At 43.1% G+C, this 17,672-nt stretch overlaps 4 protein-coding genes across 5 annotated transcripts in view; 2 read left to right on the plus strand and 2 right to left on the minus strand.

The window, feature by feature from the left end:
* Positions 1-81: 81 nt before the first annotated feature.
* LOC125762192 (uncharacterized) lies at positions 82-2,257 on the minus strand. The gene is made up of 3 exons (XM_049424039.1): positions 1,657-2,257; positions 908-1,579; positions 82-836 (listed from the first exon to the last, which is right to left on the minus strand). Exons 1-3 carry the CDS (start codon positions 1,711-1,713, stop codon positions 639-641), a joined length of 927 nt encoding a protein of 308 aa, XP_049279996.1. The 5' UTR covers positions 1,714-2,257; the 3' UTR covers positions 82-638.
* A 288-nt stretch (positions 2,258-2,545) lies between these two features.
* Positions 2,546-5,456, plus strand: LOC125762153 (venom dipeptidyl peptidase 4). The gene is made up of 6 exons (XM_049423977.1): positions 2,546-3,018; positions 3,093-3,170; positions 3,235-3,287; positions 3,387-4,945; positions 5,013-5,218; positions 5,308-5,456. Exons 1-6 carry the CDS (start codon positions 2,755-2,757, stop codon positions 5,395-5,397), a joined length of 2,250 nt encoding a protein of 749 aa, XP_049279934.1. The 5' UTR covers positions 2,546-2,754; the 3' UTR covers positions 5,398-5,456.
* Positions 5,457-5,726: 270 nt separating this feature from the next.
* LOC125762144 (uncharacterized) overlaps positions 5,727-17,672 on the minus strand; it is an 84,460-nt gene continuing 72,514 nt past the window's right edge. Inside the window, exons 5-13 of one of the 2 annotated variants that reach the window (XM_049423959.1) lie at positions 14,290-14,906; positions 11,401-12,221; positions 11,120-11,277; positions 10,879-11,000; positions 10,653-10,716; positions 10,230-10,409; positions 8,405-8,509; positions 8,209-8,319; positions 5,727-7,783 (exon numbers count right to left, since the gene is read on the minus strand). In XM_049423959.1, coding sequence (XP_049279916.1) covers positions 7,773-7,783; positions 8,209-8,319; positions 8,405-8,509; positions 10,230-10,409; positions 10,653-10,716; positions 10,879-11,000; positions 11,120-11,277; positions 11,401-12,221; positions 14,290-14,906 — 2,189 coding nt within the window. In that variant the 3' untranslated portion in view covers positions 5,727-7,772. Of the gene's footprint in view, positions 8,320-8,404; positions 8,510-10,229; positions 10,410-10,652; positions 10,717-10,878; positions 11,001-11,119; positions 11,278-11,400; positions 12,222-14,289; positions 14,907-17,672 lie in introns of both variants that reach the window. The other variant, XM_049423958.1, reaches the window with a different exon arrangement.
* LOC125762201 (uncharacterized) lies at positions 12,277-14,272 on the plus strand. The gene is made up of 2 exons (XM_049424050.1): positions 12,277-12,977; positions 13,076-14,272. The coding sequence occupies exons 1-2, from the start codon at positions 12,936-12,938 to the stop codon at positions 13,460-13,462; spliced, it is 429 nt and encodes a 142-aa protein (XP_049280007.1). The 5' UTR covers positions 12,277-12,935; the 3' UTR covers positions 13,463-14,272.

Genomic DNA, 17,672 nt, shown 5'->3' on the forward strand with positions numbered 1-17,672 from the left:
ATCAAAAAAGACGCCTAGCGCCTTAAACTGGATCAATGTTTTCTAATTAACCTTGTGTTAAGCACATGTCTGCTGTTGCTATTTCGTTTTTATCCTAAAAAAACGTAACCTCAATTTGTCAATGTCCTTAAGTGTTTATTTTTTAAACAAATCACACACCGTTCGGTTGATTTTAGAACATTGCAAAAACAAAACCAAGGTCGCTCTGAAGATAAACAGTCGATCGCAGCAAAATCACTTGATCAAACTTGTACGAATATTTTGTACACGATGCAAACGACGTTTAGAAACAATTATTATGAATGATAAGAAGAACAAGACATGATGGAAGATTTTCGGGAGAGCATTAAATGTAAATACTTTGAAGTTCCATGAATTGCATACCTATTGCGAAGTATGTCCTGGCCTTGGAGAGATTTATGGGCCTGCATTTCTACTATAGGACTAGATTTTGTGAGAATTCTTCACCCTAAATACACAGCTAATGCTTTCCAATTACTCAACACCAGGAGGAGACGTAGTTCTTTCATTGCGTAAAACATACAACAACAAATCGAGATACTTTTAAGATTTGTACGATTTCTTTACATAAAACAAAGAAAACATTCCGCCCGGATACTGTGATCTGTGCTGATCTTCTACTGACCGTTCTGAAGACACTGATTAAGCGCAGGTACGATCGCTTCCGCCATTGCGGTGTAGGTCTTGTTGACCTGGTTCATGCAAGCTTTAACCCGATCGTTCGATGCCACCACTTCCAGCTGCAGCATGGCGTTGACCAGCTGGAACTGCTGTTCTATCGTTGCCTTGTAAAGTGGGCCGACGTAGGTCGAGATCTGCAAAGTAATAAATACGATCTGAAGGTTAGCAAGCGTTAACAGGAAACGAGCGTCCGTTTGGCACTTACTCCTTTCAGACAGGCGTTAATTTCCGCCTTTACTTCGGTGCGCGAAGAAGTCGAACCGAGGCTGCTGCAGTAGCGGATATGGTTGGTTAATGCTTGATAGTGTTGCCTCATAAGCGTCATGAAGTTGTTCAGGATCGAGTTCACACGGCTCAGCTCATTGTTCTCGTCGTTCAGGCAATCCTGGACGCGATCGGCGCACTGATTGACCAGATCGTTGGCCATGTTGGAGAATCTAGAGCGGCAGGTGGCCACATACGATGACGAGGAGGAGGTTATGATGTTAAAGTACGAAGTCTGAGCCGATGTGAACGCACTGAATGTCGCGCTAACCGATGCCTGCGTTTTGGTGTTCAAACAACTGCCTACCGTGGAGAAGGACCCAGACACGGTAATCGATGCCGACACACTGGCGCTCAGGGTGGTGCTCGAGGCGGAGAGTACATCCGAGGCGAGCAGGGCATTGTCACCGATTTGCTTGTCCGAGAGGAAGCTGGTTAGTGTATCCGAGGCCGACTTCAGCTGAAAGGACATGTCGTTGCGCAAGCTGGTAAACTTGCTCCCGTATTCATTCACCTTGTTCACGACGTTGCTCGAGAAGGATGACAATGTGGAGTTAATGGAGGTACGCCTGTTGACGATCGTGCTGTCCAGTTGTGCGGATGCATAATGCAGCTGGAAAGAGATTGATATGAATGCAAAAACGTGATCGGTAATAGGGAGAGTGTTTGGGACATGTGTTGTACACTTACGTTGATTACAAGTGCTGCCAGTACCGCGGCAAACCACAGCAGGGAACGACGCGTCATGATTTTGGTCTACAGATAGGTCAGAGTATCTCCTTACGTTTGAAATGCCGATTGTCGACTAAATTCAGCGCATCGATTGTCGGTGAGTGTAGTACAGAATCTGGCTCGGTTGGTTGTCACAGGCCAGAACAGTTGACAAAACTTTAACACTCCAAGACCTCGAGGTGGGGATCGGTTTGCTCACACAAACGCGACACAGATACATACGGGACATTTCATTGTTTGAACAATCTTCTTCTTCATTTTCTTGCAATCGTAGTATGTTCTGCTTTGGTGGGGAGTTATGGATGTAGCTCACGGATATGTTCTTCCATCTCACTGTATCTCTTTCATTCCATCATTCATCAGCGCGGCTCCTGATTTTGTATCGGGTCTAGGCGATCCAGTTGTACAAATGCTAGGTAAGATGAGAACACTGCTGACGCTACTCAGCAGCATTCGTAGAACGAAATCGCACTGTAGTAAGCGATGCAAAGAAGCGAAAAGGATGTTGGAGCATCGACAATCGAATTTCCCAAGAAACTGTTGCTAAGGCAACGAATTGACCAAAGTCTACTCTAGTACTGTTTTATTGCTACTCACGGTTAAACATTGGAAATACTACAAATGGTTTCCCTCATGTAGGTACCTATTGATGAGTTTTCTCTGGAAGTCAAGTGTTTTCCTTTCGCCTTCGATTGACTCTCCCAGCCATTAATCCTACAAGTTGTACAATCGATGTACGATTGTCAATCACACTAATTCCTTACAAGCTTGTCATTGCGTTCGAAACAGTTCGCTATCTATGTACATACATTCCTCACACCGTACGATGTACGACCCATCGCACCTATCGAAAATGATAGTAAAAGATTACATTATCAGCAAATTGGCTACGGGTCGTAAACCTGTTGGTGCTGGTACCTTCAAGATGCATATAGAGGGCTTTTGTGGGCTTTATTTAATTAACTGACCGCCACCGACGAGACTGGTGTGCTTCGAAAAGTAAGAGCGTTTTTTGTGTTTTTTGTGAGACGAATCTAAGTAAACCGGGTGCATCACATGATGCAGTATACGGTAGTGTTTGTTTTTTGGTGCTGCTGGTTGCTTGGCGACCGTACCTTAGCAGCACCGTTCGATGGAAAGCAAACGTCGGAGCTGAAAGATTTCACGTTTGACGAAATCATCCCGAACCAGTTCGGTTTGCGAGGCTTCAATGGGACGTGGCTGTCTGGCGATGAACTGCTGTACAGAAATGGTGGAGACTACGTAAAATTGAACGTTAATACCGGAGACAGTGTGGTGGTTATCACCACTGATGTTTTGGTAAGTAGGAAGAAATAGGTCTAAAAGAAGGAATTCGATTCGAACTCATCTTTTGCTTCCTTTGTTTTGTGCAGAACCAATTCCGTGGAGCATCGATTCAGTTGATCAAACCCGATTTCACCAAAGTCCTCGTCCGATATGATGTCCGAACGGTAGGAAGAGGCAATGGTATAGTGATGGAAGTTGCAACCACGTGACAATTATTTTCTTTTGCAGGTATTCAGACATTCATCTCTTTCCAAGTACGCAATCTACGACACATTGGACGAGTAAGTAGATAACATTGTCCTCACCATGCAAATACCATGAGAATAGAGTGCCATGAGCGTGTCTTTGATTGATCTTCTCTCGTTATTGTGTCCCTACAGAACTGTATACCACATTGCCAACCAGGAGGAAGTGTCAATCTGTATCCTCTCGCCAACCGGACAAAGTCTCGCGTACGTAAAGGATAACAATGTTTACTACCGTGCGTCGTTGCTTGACCCGGTGGAACGAGCCCTTACGGGCGATGGCATTACCGGTGTAATATACAACGGTATCCCGGACTGGGTGTACGAAGAGGAAGTGTTCGGTACAGATGCGACACTCTGGTTTTCGCCGAACGGTCGCCGACTAGCCATGGCAAGCTTTGACGATCGTGACGTGAAGGAGTTCTCGTATCACATGTACGGTTCGCCGGATGATACGGACAAGCAGTATCCGGAGGAGTTCCGAATTCGTTACCCAAAGGTTAACACCACCAATCCGACCGTACATCTGCAGGTGACGGATCTGTCTGTAAGTGATCCCGTTTGGGTGGAACTACCAGCCCCGCTTGCCACCGTCGGGGAGGATCATGTGCTCGGTACGGTGAACTGGGCTGGTGAGGATGTGCTCGGTGTCATTTGGACCAATCGGCGACAGAATGTGGCTACGTTCCAGAAGTGTCAAACGACCAGCGGAGGAACCTGTACGGAAGCGATCAGATTCGATCGACCGAACGGATGGTACGATCTCTATACGCCACGCTGTTACGGACCCGATCGATGCTTCTTGCTGGGCGATAATAATGGATGGCGCGCGGTGATGGAACTGGTCGAAGGATCAGCTCCTGTTGCACGTACTCCTGCAGGGTTTACCGTATCCTCCATCAATGGATACGACGTAGAGTCACAGGCACTCTACTACACAGCTGTTCCGGCAAGTCAACCCCATCACCGGCATGTTTACCGAAATGAGGAATGTCTCACGTGCGGTTTAACGGACGAGCTGGAAGGTTCCGTAGGATGTAACTTTGCAAGTGTATCGTTCAGTGCGGATTTGTCGTACATGGCAGCAACATGTTCCGGACCGACACCTTCCTACACGCAGATCTACCGTACCAGCGACAGGCAGCTCGTGGCGGACTGGGAATGGAACATGGAGCGTCGCGAGCAGCTGAAACAATACAAAAAGGTTTCGGTACGATTCCTTCGTGTGCCGGTCGGTGATGGTAGCTTCCAGGCATCCGTCCGACTCTACCTACCACCGGAGATTGACTTCGATTCATCTGCCGTAGCAACGCGCAAGTATCCAATGGTGGTGAATGTGTACGCTGGACCAGATTCGGTCCGTGTTACGGATAGTTTCGGTGTTGGCTTTGCTAACTACATGGCCACTACCAAAGGAGTAATCTATGCGCAGATTGATGGTCGTGGTACGGGTAATCAGGGCTACGAGTTTCTGTTCTCCATCAACAACCGGCTCGGAACGTACGAAATGGAGGACCAGATTGCAGTCGCACGTTATCTGCAGGAGACGTACGCTTTCATTGATCCCCAGCGTACCGGTATCTGGGGCTCGAGTTACGGTGGCTATGCAACAGCCATGACGCTGGAGAAGGATCACGAGCAGGTGTACCGTTGCGGTATCTCTGTCGCACCGGTTACCTCGTGGATGTTTTACGGTAAGATCGGTACTGGCCGTTTCAGGTAAGACGAGGGTACTTATCACGATACTCCATTTCCGTACAGACTCTATCTACACCGAGCGCTACATGGGCCGTCCGACAGACAATGGTGCCGGGTATGATCGTAGCGATATCAGTAGCTTCACGGACGAACTGAAGAATCACCTGTTCCTGCTGATTCATGGTACTGCGGACGATAACGTACACTATCAACAGTCGATGGTGTTTGTGCGTGCCCTGCTGGATCATGACATCGACTTTGAGCAGATGGTAATGGACTTGCGGATGGACATGTTGAGCGTTCTTACAGTTGCTTCAAGCTAATACTTTTCCTCCATTTTTTCCATTTTTCTCCGCAGACCTATCCGGATGAGGCTCACTCGCTATCGGGTGTACAGCGTCACCTGTATCACACGATGGATCAATTTTGGGATCGATGCTTTGCTTAAATCGTTCCTTTTGTTGCACGTATTTACCTCGCCAAAATGAATTGTTAGCCCAAAAAGTAGTGTTGAATGTTAGGGTTTTGTCTATATCCGAAAATTATTCTCTGTTTATTTACCAAAACGGTGGAAGAATATTGAGTATTAATGTTTCTAAATAACTTCACCACCATGATTTCTTACTCGGGATATTGTCTCTTTCCTTTCGTTTAAATCTCCCGCGTTTGACATCAGGAGTTTAAGTATGTCGAGTGGAGCGGAAAGAATTCAAACTTCGAAGTCGTCGACTTATGTCGACTCAGTTATGCAATAATGAACAACCGAACGACCATTAGTTTCGTTTAATAGTTTAATTTTATTTAGCAGTTCTTGCTCTTTTTCCCTTTTATTTTTACAGACCTCATTCACAGATTCAACGGATGGCACACTCCTTCATTCCCTAAGGATGTATGGTTTTATATGTTGGATTTGTATTCTTTGTTCTTCTTCGCGTTATGCTGTCGTAATTGATTTGTGGACCAGTGGGCAACTTTCTGTTTTGTTTTGCTGTTGTTTTCATAACCTATCTTTCACTGTTCCATCATTCCCTGTTGCGCTTGGAAGCAAAAGTTTAAACGCGATTAATAAGTCCAACTAGTCGGCCACGTGGGTTTATCAGGATGTGTTTGTGTGTATGTGTTTGCATCAATTTCCATAGCTTATGTTTATAATATTACATCTCGGACCTAGCATTGTACAGATCCGGACCGGGGACTAACGAATTACATTTTTGGCCAGTATCCGGTCACTCGGTTCGATCTGCGGTGTACGACGGCGGGGAAGGAAAGATAAATGCAGTGTATAGCAAAATATGTGTTTATTTTTTTTTTACTTTTTTGTTTTACGTCGCTTTCTACGTCTGTGAGCTTCGTGTCCTCTTGTCTCACCTATCACATCGTGTGTCGCATACAAGCAGAAGAATCATATGATATGCATTGCAATTGTTTTGTTTCGCCGGTTTTCCCCCTGAGAGTGCTCTTTTCGGATTGGCTAACTAGGAAAGTGCTGAAATGAGAGTGCTACCAGGCCGGAAAACAAAAAAGTCCGAAGAAGCTCCTAAACGGGGGGTGGGGGGATAAGCAATACAACATAACCGCGTACAATAGTGTCCTATATATGTATGTGGGTGGGTGTGTGGGGAGGAGTTTTGGTCCACCATGTCAATTTAGTGTTTACTCGTTTTGTTTGGTGAGATAGATCAAAATAATGTGCTCTGCTCCTGGCAAACTTGTGTTACAACGAGTGTTTTCATATTCCATTCTCTGTTCCTCTGTCGCTGGTGTAACGTGTGTTGTTTAATCTAATCTTTGGCATAGCAATTGTTTGTCGCCTTGCTCGGAGGGGTGCCATACATGTGACGCATCCCCCATTGAGAGCCATTACTAGCGGTGGTTCCAGTTTGTGTCTAAATGTACAATCTGTTCTCCGGTAGAGACTGTGGTTTGAATTTAATTGAGATTCGGGGATTTCGTTCATCGCCTGTCCGCGTCTCCACGAAAATTGTGTTCATGCTTACGTGTGGATGTGTATGTGGAAGTAAGAGCCTTTCGTTTGGTCATCAGGGTAGACCTTCTTAAGCAATAGCAACCTGTTTCCATATATCCTTCCGTGTTATATTCCGAGCAGTGGCCAAGTAATTCTCGTTCCGCGCTATGTGTCAGCAAAAAAGCGACATACAGGCTAAATTTTCTCACACTTCCTTCTTCTACTGACAAATCCACATCCATTTACAGTCTTGCATCGGTTAGCTTCGTCTCTTTTCGGTTTTGTTGTGCTGCACTGCACAAACGCTAATCCCCTTTTTAAGCTAATTCTTTGTTTGTTCTCCATCTCACACCAGCTCACTTTTCAATAATTCTGTACAGTTATGTTCTGAATTGTGCATCTTTTCCGCGCGTTGTTGAATTTCTTTGCGGCTTTGCGATTCACGCTCTACAACATGAGTATAAACAGTCTCGGAAAAAAGCTTGTAAAAGCGTGCAGAAAAAGGTTTATTTTTTGTTTAGTGCACAATTGTTAAACGGTGCCATATCTCTACATGGCAATCATGGTTTTGTTTTTGTTCTTTTGGCGCGAATGTTTCTATTGTTCGATTGATCTGTGATTGTGTCTTTTGTTGTATTTTTATGCAAGTTTGAGACGAGCTTGCATTTGTAAACATCAACCATCGAATGTTAATGCCGCCTCATACGCTAAAGCCGTAATTGATTTCCATTTCTCGCATCATTAACAATTCCACCATCTGCTAGTGTCGTTGTGTTCAGCACCGTATCGGAACAACCTATTCGCCCTGTCCTGTGTTTCACGAGTTACAAGTCCGGTACGACTGCTTAGGTACGGTTTCACTCCCGTGCTGAACAGGGTGTAACAAATAAACACATTATACACTTTAGATTTCTTTTCCATACGCACTAACACGTAAAACGAAACGTAATAACATAATGGACAGAAACAGTTTCCTGTGTGTTCTTGCCCCTAACCGAAAACGATGAAAACGAAATCTCATAGATGGCGTGACGATGGTGTGGAAAGATTAAATGTGATGATTAGTAGTGCATCGAGTAGGCGCTGTGTCTGTAGTTTACACTGCACGCACACAAACACACACACACGCCCGCATGCGGAACAAAGCAACATCCATGCATAAACATCCTTCCCGGTTGAATATGTTCCGGCTGCCCAACTTATAAGAAAGGATGTGATGTTGTTTTGGAGGAGGTGATGTTGGGGGAGCACAGGAGGCGAGTTAACACTTTTACAGTTCGGCCAGTTCCTTACTCTCTAGATCAAGGCGTTGCTTTCTTTTGTTGCGGTACCGCATAATGACCGCAAACACGATGCCATTAACAACAAATAGGCCCGCTATGATGAGCGAGGGAATGAGAATATCTGCAACAAAGCAAACAAGAAATGTTACTGTACGTTACTATGGAAACGGGTAGAATTAGTTTTAGCAGTCACCGCCATCACCTACCGTAAACAGTGTCCGCCTGCTTATCCGACATGTTGTCACTATCGCCGTATCTTCGCTTCTGTTCGTAATGCGACACAAGACCGCTTCCTTCGGTAGCTCTTTTTTCTAAAAATAAACACAGAAGAAGATCGTACAAGTAAGTTCCAAAGGTGTGTGGTAGACGAGAGAAAGAAACACGAACGACGGTCAAAATAAATACGGTTTTGTATCTCATTTCACAAGCGAGAGACGTACGTCGAGATGCATTCGGTTCGGTTTGATCTGTTTGATCTTATGCTTTTTACTTCTTACCAAAAGGGAAAACGTTCAACGAGCGGGAACAGTATAGATGAGTTGAATTAAACACTATGCTTCTAGTGTAGGCAAGGGCGTACCATGTGAGGCAAGACACATAACATACTGACGGTATGCTTACTGCCCTAATACAATTCAAGCAATCAACAACGTTCTTTCGGATGATGATAACGAACGAACGAATTCCCATCCATAACATAGTACCAATACTCGTCTGCAGGAGATAATCATTCCCAACAAAGACCTGTGCATTATCGTCCAGTCCAGAAAACTGTGTGTGATAGAACTGATAGACCGTGAGGGTCTGTTGCAATTGATAGAAGTATGAGCTGTGTGCGTGCAAGCAGTGAGATTTTTTTATAGACGAAAATTATGCTGGCATGCATGAACGCACAATGCACAGTGCTGGCCAGTCATTACTGCAATTGGCTCGAACTACTTGGTCATGAAGGGTTATTGGAATATTACAAACATATTTCATGCTTGACCTAAACTATGCTATGATAAACATGATATTTATTAAGCGTTTAAATATTAGATTCTCCTCCATGGATTTTGCTCTAGAAATAGATTCTCTCTAACTTACAAATCCATATAAATGGGAACAGTAATGTTAGTAAAATGCTACACCAGGTAAAGATCTTAGAGGAAGAAGATAAAGAGACACAACCAGTGCTTCTCTATAGCGAACAGTCGTCGAATCAACAGCGTCATTAGCATGTTCGTCACACGACACAACCAAGCCACGTAAAATCTCAAGCAAACGCATGTCTAAGTTTGTCGACGATTTTCTGCACGTGGCCCCAGACACTATCGCTTGCGGTCGTGATGTTAACGGTTGTGTTAATTTTTGAACAGACGCTATTTACTAAACGTTTGACGACCCTTCTATATGGTCTGGTACGTGTCAAGCTGGACGTGTATATTTTTACACCGCGACGCAACAACGGAACGGTGCGTCTTATGAAGATTTTTTTCTCTTTTGTAGTTGATTTGTTACAGAAAAAATATTCAACAGTGTATGGTGATTACAACATCGTTAATCAATCAGTTTGAACAGTTAGGCTTTAGCGTGAAAAATATTTCTGAAATTGTGTAATGTTAAAAGACACAACCTAATGGATATTTCCCTTCCTTTGCTGGCAGATCTAATTTTATCTCGCCTATAGTTGTCATATAAATAAATGGAAATATGCATTGAAAATGAACCCGAATTTGAGGTTGTGGACAATGAATTGGTATCGATAGATGAACAGCGATTCAAAACGTTAATGGAAGACTTGGAACGAACCACCAAGTCATGCATGATGAATCAAACGAAATGCTAGCCACGTGTGCTTGGGTCACAAAAATTCTATTATTATTTGATTAAATTTACTTAACTTAAACTTAAACTATCCCCTTCTTTTGGTACAAACACGTGTGTAAACTTTACAGAAGAAAACGAAAATGCATCTAATTGCCCTTTATGCACCTTCGAAACATTTGCAATGCAGCAGCTGCTACCGTTGCAATGGCTTGATGCGCTTACCTATGCAGGCCGGAAGTGGTCGATTCCAGGTGTGCTTTGCTGTGCAGATTAGCTCTCGAACACTTTCGCCAGTATCGGGAAACACGTGCAATGGATCACAGACGTATTTTACGCGATGTTCAGTTCTTCGCACAAGCCGCATGTGCCCGGGCGTTGGTGACGGTAATTCGCAGCCTAATGCTGTAACAACAACAACAAAATCGACAAAACTGTTTAGACGGCAACGCGTGCAACGGCAACAAACATAAACAAACACACACAGAACGTCAAACTTGACGAAGGTTTTAACGAAACGTCAAACGGTTTGAAATATTTCGTCGAGGACTTCAGTGAAATATTTCAACGATTTTCAATTCATTGGGTTTCGTTATAACACGATTCAAGTCTTCCGATGTACCCAACGCATCCACACCTGCTACTCACCTGTATAATGTACCAGGACACCGCGTTTCGGATAGATGACTTTGGTTGTCGTCCGCACGGAAACCTTTTCGTGTATGAATGACGGCATAACATCGTACAGGATAGGTAGAATGAATAACAAAAAAAATGAGCGAGTTTCTAAAGTAACATTCAACGGGAACGATACCAACAAGGATAATAGCTCCTGCGTCAGTATAATTAATCATACTTTGTGCGGTCTACCTACCTCAAGCCGTTCCTGTATGCTGACGATCTCGATCGGACGGCTGCTTTCGGTGCAGCTGTGAAACAGCGTCTGGTTCGTGTTGAGATCGACCACTTGCAGATAATCTCGACACTCGTCGTCATCTATGCCGTTAGTTTGCGTTATGGTGCAAAAAACAAACGATAAAATATAAAGTTTCCTAAGTACCTCGGAAGCCATGGTTGCTTTTACCGATATATACGATTAATTTATTTTGACTTACAGCGTAACGCTAGGTCCAGCACGGTAAGCTTAATCCTTTGATGCACTCCAGCATACAGTGTCCACCGGCAGGTACTATCTCCGATGTAGTACTTGGGATAGCTGGGCGTCATGAGAAACCCTTGCCGGAGAGGATGCTTCAGTAATGTCCGCTGCACGCTAAAAGAGCATAACGATTGGACGAAAGTGCAATGACGATAAAGTTCCAACTAAAGAGGAAAGAGACCGAAACCGAACGGTTGGCCCCTTTTGTTCGATTATCGATTTTTCTTTTCCAGTTACCTCATGTGCTTTTTGTGTGACTTGTCGAACCGCCCATTCGGGCCGAATCTGCGTTTTCCGCCCCCACCATACTGCTGCTGCTCGCCCCGATCATCCTCATCGGCATCATCTTCATCCTCGAAATCATCCTCCTCGCCGTCATCATATCCACCGAGCGGTGGATAGGGACCCTGGCTTTCATCGAACTCTTTTCGCACCGTTTCCTGCATTGTCTGGAATGTACGATTGTTGAAGCTGAACGGTGGTGTACTTTCGTCCACTGTAAAGCCGGTCCTGTTCTCTCCTGATAACTGTACAGTGTCTTCTGCCGGTTCGGGGAGATCCAACCGATCCACATCCCAGTGTCCGAGAGTTGTATCGACGCTTACCGCACCGGTAGGCGGTAAAGGTGTACTGCCGCTAACGGAAATTCTCAAACCCTCGCCGGATGCAGTTGCCATGGATGAAGTGATCGCGGCTCGCGTTGGCGTTATCAAACCAATTACACTGATATCATCATCCGGCCGTGAACTAGCTGCTTCATCTGGTATGAGCTCGTTGTCGTAAATTTCGATGTCCTTCGTTGGTGCAGGCAACACGACAATGTCTAACGTCTCCGTCATATTACTGCCGGTGGTGTCACCGTCACCGGTTGTCGTTGAGTTCACTACCGGTTGACCCTTATCACCATCCGCTCTTCCGCCTGCGCTATCGACGATTTCATTTTCTCTATCATCTACCACGACCTCGATGTCCTTCTTGAAGTAGTACTCATTGCCAATCTGCTTGATATCCTCCACCACGTCTAGATTGGAGGGTAGAATTTTCAGCACACGAAAATCCTACGAAAAACAGTAGAAAAATGCCATTAGCTCGAGGAACGTTCTTAGCCTTGGAATGGATCTAAAGGCGTCATTGGTGCTTGTAAATGTCCAACGTTTTTTTTGCCGTGGACAGTAATGCGGAATCGTGCTACTTATTTTATTTATAGTAGACATTTATTTTATCTGTTCCTTCACATTACTGCCACTCAGTGTGTGCGTGCCGTTTGTCGTTTGTTGATTCCTTTCCAGTTGCTTTGCACTCCCGGAAAGGGTCAAGAGTGATGATGGAGAAAATTAAAATACCCAACGACTCCCGATGGAATTTTCGCGTGCGTCCGAGTGCGTACGGGAGTTGACTGATGCTTGCCAAAGTCAACATTGCTAAAAGCAGTAGAATGTAGAACCAAAAACGGTACATTTCTGCAATAGATTTTATTCATCGCATGAAGATAATATAGTGTGTTTCCACGCTCGTGGATGCTAAAATACGTCCAACAAAACACGCCAACACCTAATAGGTTCTGTTTCTAACAAATCGCACCAATGTATGTACGGTCTCAGTCAAATACAAACAAAAACCATCTGTATTTTACAACGTATGTGCGTTGTCACCGATATCCCGATGAATAAAATGGAATCTGTACAGTTTCTGTGAAAACCAGTGCAAGTCGTGTTGCTTCACCGAACGAACCCAGTTCAGTTTTCTAACCCGTGTCGTCCAAGCTAGTCGTGATGAAATTCTTGGTACTTGCTGCGTTTTTGTGCACTTTGGTGGTAAGTTGTTTGAATGGGAATGAAACATTTGAAACCCGTGTCTGTTGGAATGTGAGCTAATAGCACACGATATGTGTTTTCGTTTTTCTCGCTTCTAGGCGGCCACCACGGCACAGTATGCCACGAAACCACCCGTCGTTTACCAGATGCAGAATGCTCTTGGAGGTGTACTGCGTATCGTGTACGATCTTTCCAGCGACAACAAGCAGCTCATCATCAACCCCAATAATGAACAGATCATAAGTGGGGCCTTGCTATCATTGGATGACCTTTATAACATTTTCCCCACATTCGGAGCCTCGAATCGATCTGCGCTGCCAATGACGACTAGTGCCAGATTGAGCAGTGCGTTCAATAATTTCCAGAACGCCATCTCTGGGTGGGAAACAGCACTGGATCAGCGTAATCCTGATAACCTGGCCAGTACGTTCAAAGCTGTTGAGAATGCATTTTTGGATCTAGCTGGTATTGTTGTTGCACTGTAAAAAGCAAAATCTCACAATAAATGTCTGTCTAAATTTAAAGAAAATGTAAAGATAAAACGTAAAGTAAGGTGTGAAATTGTTTTGCGTACAGTGCCGTAAATGGTGTCAGCAACAGTAGCTTCAGACAACTCATTTCATATCACCTATATCAACAGAAAATCGATCATAGTCGTATTGACAAAAAAAATGCTATACCTAGTTGTCTTGCTTATAACAGCTGCATTGTATTGTCACCTATGTATGTGTAATAGGTATGAGAAAATGAAGAAAAAAAATAATTCAGCACAGGGTCAAAGGGACAAAGATGGCCACCAAACGAGTCATACCCGTTTGAATTTATTTTTCGCATTGTTTGCACAATTGTGTACTGATTATTTGTACAAATGCAAAACCACATGTTGGTGGAGAAGAAGACATTTTCGGCAGATTATTCTAAGAAATTTTAGATCACAAAGAAAACTAAACGCCCATTTCATAAACCTGCTTGTTACCGATTATAAACGATTTAACGAAGAGCTAAAACATTAACACTTTTACGCGTTTGTAACGGTTTGCTTGTAACAATAGCTAAATAAGTTTAGAGATCTGTGCTTGCTCGGAAATGCGCTTTCTTTAAGTGCAAACCCCAAAAACGAGAAACCGCAACTAAATTCATCATCCCGCCCCTGGCACGGTATGCTCAGATTGTGTTCATCTATAATGCAAACTAGCAAATGATGTCCTTTTGGTTGGCTTCCACCCATTTAAATTACAGCACCGTTCCTTCTGCAATCATCAATCTGCCGTTGGGGGAAGGGAATGGCCAGAGCAAGTCGGCAAGACCTTACCTGGGAGAAAACTTTCTGCCGTTGGCGGTTCCGGCTGCGGGTTACCGCATCGGCCTCCTGCTGATTGCGATCCATGTCCGTATCGTTGTGCTGCTGTTGCTGCTGCTGATGGTGCTGCTGTGGATGCTTTTGTTGCTGGTGCTGCTCAAGCATTGCCTCTTCATCATCGTCGATGGGTTTGAGAATTTTCAAATTGTGAAACGAATGAACTGTGGCTGCCTGTAGCGCTTCGGCTCGTGGTTCTCCCACACCCGCCCGTGCCAAACGGTGATAAGGGGAACCAGCAGCATAATGGCGTTCTTGAAGCGTCACCAAAGATTCGTCGAGCAAATCTTCGCCACCATCGTTCGGATCCCGTGCGGAAGGTTGTTCGTCCGAGGCGGGCACATCATTAGCGGATCCATTAGCGATACCATCGGTCGTTGGTTCGTTCGGTGTTTGTTGCCGCCAGGAGGTTCCCGAACTTCCGGCTGTCTCCGTGCCGGTACCGTATGAAGGATGGTAGCTTTCGTCGGTACCATCGGTCGAGTCCTCGTCGCTGTCACCGTCCAGCGGTTCCCAGTGGACCTCATTGCCAACGATCAGATGCTCACCGCAGTACTTACTGATACGGAAGTCTGAAACGAAAGCGAACGGTAAACGGTTGTAGAGAGTGCCACAGAATGCAAAGTGTAATTAAATACTTGACAAATTTGTGAACAATTTACTTCACGCCAACCATTCGCACCGCTGCGCAGAGCGATGGTATGAAAGGATGCTACAGGAACGTACAAATGGATGAGTAAATTCTATGGCAAATCACTGGTAAACAAAATACTGCCCGTAAGAATGCCGTATTTTGCTATTCGCAAAGCCCAAAACCGGGTTCGGATTGGGTACTAATGTTTCATGTTTCATTCGCAAAAAGGACGCTGCTGGAACTATTTCTGAACGTATAACACTAACAAAACAAAAGCACACGTGTGTGCTTTCCGGGAATCTGGTATCGCAGATTTACATTTACCCACCACCTCACAGGACTAGTTTAACTTTTTCTCGTGTTTCCTCTTGTCTTTTGGTTGGATTTTAACCCACAACGTACAAACCTTAAGGGATCATTCAACTATAACGTAATGCTGGTGGGGTGGGGTGGGGGAGGATGAGCTTTGTGTAACACACGTTACACAAAAATATGCTTTTAAAATTCCTGATAATGTATGCATGACAGCTATACCAGTTTTCCTTGTAAAAACGATGGCAAACAATAGCCAGACAACTGCAGTAGCTCCGTACGGAGCGCTACACACAGGAGCGATTGTGCGATGCGCTCCCTTTTGAAAATTTCATAAGGCCATTTCATAGCCTTAACTTTTTTTGAGCAATGCAGCAAAATTTATAAATGAGATATATTTTAATGCGAATTTGTTGCAATAGTTTTCTTTTCACTCAAATAATACTTCAAACACAAAAAAGAATAACAAATCGGAAAAAAAATTTAAAAAAAATTTACACTCGAAAATTTCATAAGGGGTACCCCTTGCCATTTTTTTGAGAAATTTTGTAAAAAATTTAAATTGATTTATTTTAATGCCAATTGGTTGCAATGAGTTTCTTTTCACTCAAATAATGCTTAAAATTAAAAAAAGAGTAAAAAATCTGAAAAATTTTTAAAAAATGTAAAAATTTGAAAATTTCATAAGACTCATTTTTGCACCAAATTTTGCCTATAACTCGGTCGGTATCCAACGGATCGCCAATCTTTAACCTGTGGTCGATAGATGGCAATAATGGCTACATTTTCTTCTTGGACGGCCTTGCCCTCAGATGTCTGTGCCAGATGTTATTTGAGGAACCAAGTTCCTTACCTTGTTTGAGAAAATGTAAAATTTTCCTCATTTTTGCACCAACTTTTGCCTATAACTCGGTCGGTATCCAATGGATCGCCAATCTTTAACCTGTGGTCGATAGATGGCAACAATGGCTACATTTTCTTCTTGGACGGCCTTGCCCTCAGATATCTGTGCCAGAAGTTATTTGAGGAACCAAGTTCCTTACCCTGTTTGAGAAAATGTAAAATTTCCTCATTTTTGAGTAATTTAGCAAAATTGAAAAATGTGGTATATTTTAATGCGAATTTTGTTGCAATAAGTTTCTTTTCACTTAAATAGTGCTTTAAATTTAAAAAAGAATAAAAAATCAGAAAAAAAATTTTAAAAAATTTTTAACTCGAAAATTTAATAAGGGGTACCCCTTGCCATTTTTGTGAGAAATTTTGCAAAAAAAATTAAATTGATTTATTTTAATGCCAATTGGTTGCAATGAGTTTCTTTTCACTCAAATAATGCTTAAAATTAAAAAAAGAGTAAAAAATCTAAAAAAATGGAAAAAATATAAAAATTTGAAAATTTCATAACACTCATTTTTGCACCAAATTTTGCCTACAACTCGGTCGGTATCCAACGGATCGCCAATCTTTAACCTGTGGTCGATAGATGGCAATAATGGGTACATTTTCTTCTTGGACGGCCTTGCCCTCAGATGTCTGTGCCAGAAGTTATGCGAGGAACCAAGTTCCTTACCCTGTTTGAGAAAATGTAAAATTTTCCTCATTTTTGCACCAACTTTTGCCTATAACTCGGTCGGTATCCAACGGATTGCCAATCTTTAACCTGTGGTCGATAGATGGCAACAATGGCTACATTTTCTTCTTGGACGGCCTTGCCCTCAGATGTCTGTGCCAGACGTTATTCGAGGAACCAAGTTCCTTACCCTGTTTGAGAAAATGTAAAATTTCCTCATTTTTGAGTAATTTAGCAAAATTGAAAAATGTGGTATATTTTAATGCGAATTTTGTTGCAATAAGTTTCTTTTCACTTAAATAGTGCTTTAAATTTAAAAAAGAATAAAAAATCAGAAAAAAAATTTTAAAAAATTTTCAACTCGAAAATTTCATAAGGGGTACCCCTTGCCATTTTTTTGAGAAATTTTGCAAAAAAATTTAAATTGATTTATTTTAATGCCAATTGATTGCAATGAGTTTCTTTTCACTCAAATAATGCTTAAAATTAAAAAAAGAGTAAAAAATCTGAAAAAATTGAACAAAATATAAAAATTTGAAAATTTCATAAGACTCATTTTTGCACCAAATTTTGCCTATAACTCGGTCGGTATCCAACGGATCGCCAATCTTTAACCTGTGGTCGATAGATGGCAATAATGGGAACATTTTCTTCTTGGACGGCCTTGCCCTCAGATGTCTGTGCCAGAGGTTATTCGAGGAACCAAGTTCCTTACCCTGTTTGAGAAAATGTAAAATTTTCCTCATTTTTGCACCAACTTTTGCCTATAACTCGGTCGGTATCCAACGGATCACCAATCTTTAACCTGTGGTCGATAGATGGCAA

The sequence above is a fragment of the Anopheles funestus genome, chromosome 2RL (genome assembly GCF_943734845.2).
Source record: "Anopheles funestus chromosome 2RL, idAnoFuneDA-416_04, whole genome shotgun sequence".
Classification (NCBI taxonomy): Eukaryota; Metazoa; Arthropoda; class Insecta; order Diptera; family Culicidae; genus Anopheles; species Anopheles funestus.

Bases quoted from the DNA above. Each gene is read 5' to 3' on its own strand.
- LOC125762192 (XM_049424039.1), bottom strand. From the start codon at position 1,713: ATGACGCGTCGTTCCCTGCTGTGGTTTGCCGCGGTACTGGCAGCACTT. The intron at 1,580-1,656 runs GTAAGTGTACAA...ATCTCTTTCCAG, and splicing joins TGGCAGCACTTGTAATCAAC to CTGCATTATGCATCCGCACA. The intron at 837-907 runs GTAAGTGCCAAA...ATTACTTTGCAG, and splicing joins TTAACGCCTGTCTGAAAGGA to ATCTCGACCTACGTCGGCCC.
- LOC125762153 (XM_049423977.1), top strand. From the start codon at position 2,755: ATGATGCAGTATACGGTAGTGTTTGTTTTTTGGTGCTGCTGGTTGCTT. The intron at 3,019-3,092 runs GTAAGTAGGAAG...TGTTTTGTGCAG, and splicing joins TTATCACCACTGATGTTTTG to AACCAATTCCGTGGAGCATC. The intron at 3,288-3,386 runs GTAAGTAGATAA...GTGTCCCTACAG, and splicing joins ATCTACGACACATTGGACGA to AACTGTATACCACATTGCCA.
- LOC125762201 (XM_049424050.1), top strand. From the start codon at position 12,936: ATGAAATTCTTGGTACTTGCTGCGTTTTTGTGCACTTTGGTG. The intron at 12,978-13,075 runs GTAAGTTGTTTG...TCTCGCTTCTAG, and splicing joins CGTTTTTGTGCACTTTGGTG to GCGGCCACCACGGCACAGTA.